The sequence below is a fragment of the Vigna unguiculata genome, chromosome 9 (assembly GCF_004118075.2).
Source record: "Vigna unguiculata cultivar IT97K-499-35 chromosome 9, ASM411807v1, whole genome shotgun sequence".
In the NCBI taxonomy this organism is placed as follows: Eukaryota; Viridiplantae; Streptophyta; class Magnoliopsida; order Fabales; family Fabaceae; genus Vigna; species Vigna unguiculata.
Genome location: NC_040287.1, coordinates 20,410,361 through 20,414,692, shown reverse-complemented (window position 1 = coordinate 20,414,692; position 4,332 = coordinate 20,410,361). Strand labels below are relative to the sequence as shown.

The 4,332-nt window shown below is 43.8% G+C and overlaps 1 protein-coding gene across 1 annotated transcript; it reads right to left on the bottom strand.

Moving 5' to 3' along the window:
* Positions 1–398: 398 nt before the first annotated feature.
* On the bottom strand, positions 399–1,052 carry LOC114163538. Its single transcript, XM_028047842.1, has 2 exons — positions 694–1,052; positions 399–588 (listed from the first exon to the last, which is right to left on the bottom strand). Exons 1-2 carry the CDS (start codon positions 1,050–1,052, stop codon positions 399–401), a joined length of 549 nt encoding a protein of 182 aa, XP_027903643.1.
* Positions 1,053–4,332: the final 3,280 nt, after the last annotated feature.

Sequence of the window (4,332 nt, the reverse complement as noted above, 5' to 3'; positions counted from 1 at the left end):
GGGTGCCACTATCTTGGAGAATCCCTCAATGAATCTCCTATAGTAACCCGCCAGCCCCACAAAGCTCCTTATCTCAGTCACTGACTTAGGGCATTCCCATTTTAGCACAGCTTCCACCTTAGATGGATCCACTGATATGCCCTGAGTTGAGATCATGTGCCCCAAGAACTGAACTGAAGTCATCCAGAACTCACATTTTGACCGCTTTGCATACAACTGCTTCTCTCTCAGTATGCTCAGAACTATTTTCAGATGCTCTGCATGCTCCTCATGAGTTCGGGAGTATATCAAGATGTCATCTATTAAAACCACCACGAACTTGTCTAGGAATGGCCTGAAGATTCTGTTCATGTAATCCATGAACAAGGCGGGGGCGTTAGTCACACCAAACGACATCACTACATACTCATAGTGCCCGCACCTGGACTGAAAGCGGTCTTTTGCACATCATCAGACTTGACTAAAATATGATGGTATCCTGATCTCAAATCAGTCTTGGAGAACATTGCAGCACTGTGCAACTGATCCATCAAGTCGTCAATTCTGGGCAGAGGGTACTTGTTCTTGATGGTTAACTTATTCAGTTGCCTGTAATCCACGCAGAGTCTAGAATGGTCGTCTTTCTTTTTAACCAGTAACACTAGCGCTCCCTAAGGCGATACACTAGGCCTGATAAACTATTTTTCTAGCAACTCTTCAATTTGTTTCTTCAACTCCACTAGCTCAGCAGGAGCCATTCTGTAAGGTGCTATAGACACTGGTCCTTCTCCCGACACCAGATCAATCGAGAACTCAATCTCCCTAGTAGGGGGTAAGCTAGGGACGTCCTCGAGAAACACATATGAGAAATCCCCTACCACAGGTGTCTCCAAGGGTCCGCTTTCAGTCTCAACGGACAATTGAGTCAGAATCAAGAAGCATTGAGATCCTTCCTTCATTGCCTTCTCCACCTGTTGTGAGAACATCAACAGGTCTTCATCTTCCAAGCTAAGAAACAACACCTTTCTCTCGTTGCAGTCAATGAGAATGTGATTGGCAGATAGCCAATCCATTCCCAATATTACATCTAGCCCCACCAAGGGTAAACAAATGAGGTTTACCCTGTACTTGCGCCCCTCAACCTCGATCTTACACCTAGCACACACGGTCGAGGTTCTGACTAACCTAGAAGCAGGTGTGGACACCACCAGGTCATACTGGAGCTCCTTCACCGGAAGGCCCAACTCTACCACTCTAGATTTCGACACAAAGGAATGTGTTTCTCCCGAATCAAACAGAACATGTAAGCTCCTACCAGCTATCACACAAGACCTGATGATGAGGTTACCAGATCTAGCTACCTCGGCACCCGTCACAGTGTACACCCGACCAGATGCCTACGGTCTCGCAACTCCTCTCGTCTGATGTGGCTGAGGCTGTGGTGAAGGCCTCGACATTGTGCTCCTACCAGTTGGGCAATCCTTGATGAAGTGGCCTTCCTGGCCGTATCTATGGCATGTCCTCCTGCCAGAGAGCTGGGGGCAGGCGCTCCTCAGATGGGTCCCCTGTAATGAAAGCACTGTGGCCTAGAAGGCTGAGATTGCTGAGGCTGATGTGAGAACCTCCTAGGCCCTTGAGACTGAGGCCTAGAGTATGGCTTCCTCCTATCGTCATGTCTGCTCGTGGACCCAGATGGTCCTCCCACCTTCTGTTGAGACCTCTGCTGAGCTTCAACTTCAGCCTTAAGTTTCTCCATTACTATTGCCTTCTCTACCAAGGCAGGGAATTCCTCGATAGAGTGCGGAGCCACCATGAGTTTGAGGTCACCCCTCAACCCATTCTCAAACTTTCTACATTGCCAGTCTTCTGCCATCTTCTGGGTGTGAAATCTGCCAAAGTGTTTAAACTTTTACAGTGTACTCCGACACTGACATGTCTCCTTGCATCAGCTGCAAGAACTCAACCTCCTTTGCATACCTCACACTATCTGGGAAGTACTCAGCATAGAACTTCTTCTTAAACAGTTCCCATGTGATGGTCTCTTGGCTGTCCTCCAACATCATCTTCATGCTGGACCACCAATGCACGACCTCTCCAGCAAGAAGATACTCAGTGTATGCTAGCCTGTTCTTTGCAGGACATCTCTTTGCATCATAGATTCGTTCCATGTCCCACATCCACTAATCAGCTACATCTGGGCTAAATTTGCCATCAAAGCGGGATGGATGGTGTTGTAGGAAATCCTCCAAACTCCACTCTTGCACTCGTGGTAGTGAAGCTTGGGAAGAACCAACGGTTGAGCGGTTTTCTCCAATCTGATGTAGGGCTTCCAAGGGCCTCTGCTGAGTCGCCTCTGCTGCTAGTCTTGCAGACTCCATCTGTTGCAAGGCTAGGTTTTATTGATTCACCGTGTTAGCATTCTGCTATTGCATAGCTGCAATCATCGCCTCAATTACTCCCACCAAATGAGGATTATCTGGGTTTGGAATAGGAGGAGGAGGCCTAGGTGCCATAGCTCTGACCACACAAAGAAAGGAACCATTAGATTAGACAACAGGTACCACAACCATGCCAAAAACGTTACGAGGAACACACAACAGAAACTAAGCAAGCTCACACGTACAGATCCTAAAGGAACCACTACTCTGATACCAAAAATGTAACATCCCATTTTAATAGTTTTTATGCTATCAAACAAAATATTAAATTATGATAATTCAGAAGCAGATGATAGTAATAGGCCAGTATAAGGTAACAATACAGTCATCCCCAAAATAACTATACATACACCCTATACTAAGCAAAAGGGGTTACAAAACACCCAAAACATCTAAGCGGAACAAAAGGTGGCAACTACCGCTAGAAGCATCCAAACACCACTCAACTCCTGTCCAGGAGGGGTGTATCCTCACCTGCACCTTTAACTACTCACGCCATTCAATAAGGACGATCATTGCAAAAATAGAAGACACACAAAACACACATATACAAGAAGGGTAAGCTAACTTAATTAAGAATAAATCATGCAATTTAATAGTTAAGCATCAATCAGGGTTGATCACACAATTATCAGAATCATCCAAATCACCACAACCATAACACAATATCACCATTCTAGACTCGATATCCAGATTATGTAAGTGACATTGGAGCTCTCGGTGGCTTGCACTTGTGACAGTTCCCAAACTCTGTAGAGTTTTTGATGAAGGATTATCTTGTCTTTTTTTTTAAGATTATTGAATATGGTGTGAGTTGATTAAGAAAGCTAAGCGAAATCCCCACTGGACATTAAGATAGAAAGCTATCTAGATGTGAAGGTTCCTTTCACAAAGCTCAAGAGAAGAAGATGATGGATTGATTCAAAACAAAAAGGAAATGGAAAGCACATAAACCATAGAAAACCAAGAACAATTAAAGGAAGAAGAAAACATAAAATGAAAAGGAAAGAAATGGTAAAAATGTGAGAAGCACGCCACTACAAGGCTAGGCTAGAAGCCATGGCAACCTTGAAGATGAGTGGATGTGTGCCGCCACTTGCTATGCAAGATAAGGCTTAAAAGTATTCACTCCCAAGGGAGGAAACTCTCACAAATGGTTGAGACACAAGAGTGTTTTTACTTCAAAATGTTCAACCCTTTTACATGTTTAGGAGCACCCCTTATATAGAAGAGTTTAGGGGCCTCTAAGCAAATAAAAGATACCTAAGGATGTCTCTACAAAAACCTAACCCTAGCTTCTAGAAACTAGGTCAAATAAGGTTTCAAAAATGAAAGACAAAAGAGCCAACTATGGTGTGTGCAAGGCTAATTTCGTTCTAGCACAAAAGGAGACAAAGAATGTGTCTCATATGTCTCTTAAAAGTGGCCAAAGTGTGCTAAAAACAAAGGAGACCAAAGGTACATAGGTACACTTGCTTCATGGCTTTTACTTTATGCTTTATGCCTTTGCTTTACTCTCTCCTCCACATCATTTATGCTCCCCAATCACCATGCACCACCTAGTATTGCTTTCTTACTCCTAATTAACGTACAAAGCAAATAAACATAGATTAGCATGTTGGCTTAAGTCAAGTCAACTATAGTCAACAAGTCAAACCTAGTCAAAGGTCAACAAGTCAACTAAAGTTGATTCAACTAAGTCAACTTAGGGAATCAAAAATAACAAATACAGATGAAAGGGATGAAGGATAGTGAACTTCCTTTCTAAACATGCTTAGTCTTCTTAAGCATGTGCCTCCATCCTTGGTTGGGGTTAATCCTTCATCATCCTCTCCTCCTTGGAGAGAATTTGACCACAAATTCTTGAAGCCTTTGTAGATGGAGCTTGACTTGATTTGGGGAAGGTTTTACGCCT

What these genes read in the sequence shown, in the direction of transcription:
- LOC114163538 (XM_028047842.1), bottom strand. Translation starts at nt 1,052, where the DNA reads ATGGATTGGCTATCTGCCAATCACATTCTCATTGACTGCAACGAGAGA. An exon ending in TTGAAGAAACAAATTGAAGA is followed by an intron (nt 589 to 693) that starts GTTGCTAGAAAA and finishes CGTGGATTACAG; the next exon opens with GCAACTGAATAAGTTAACCA.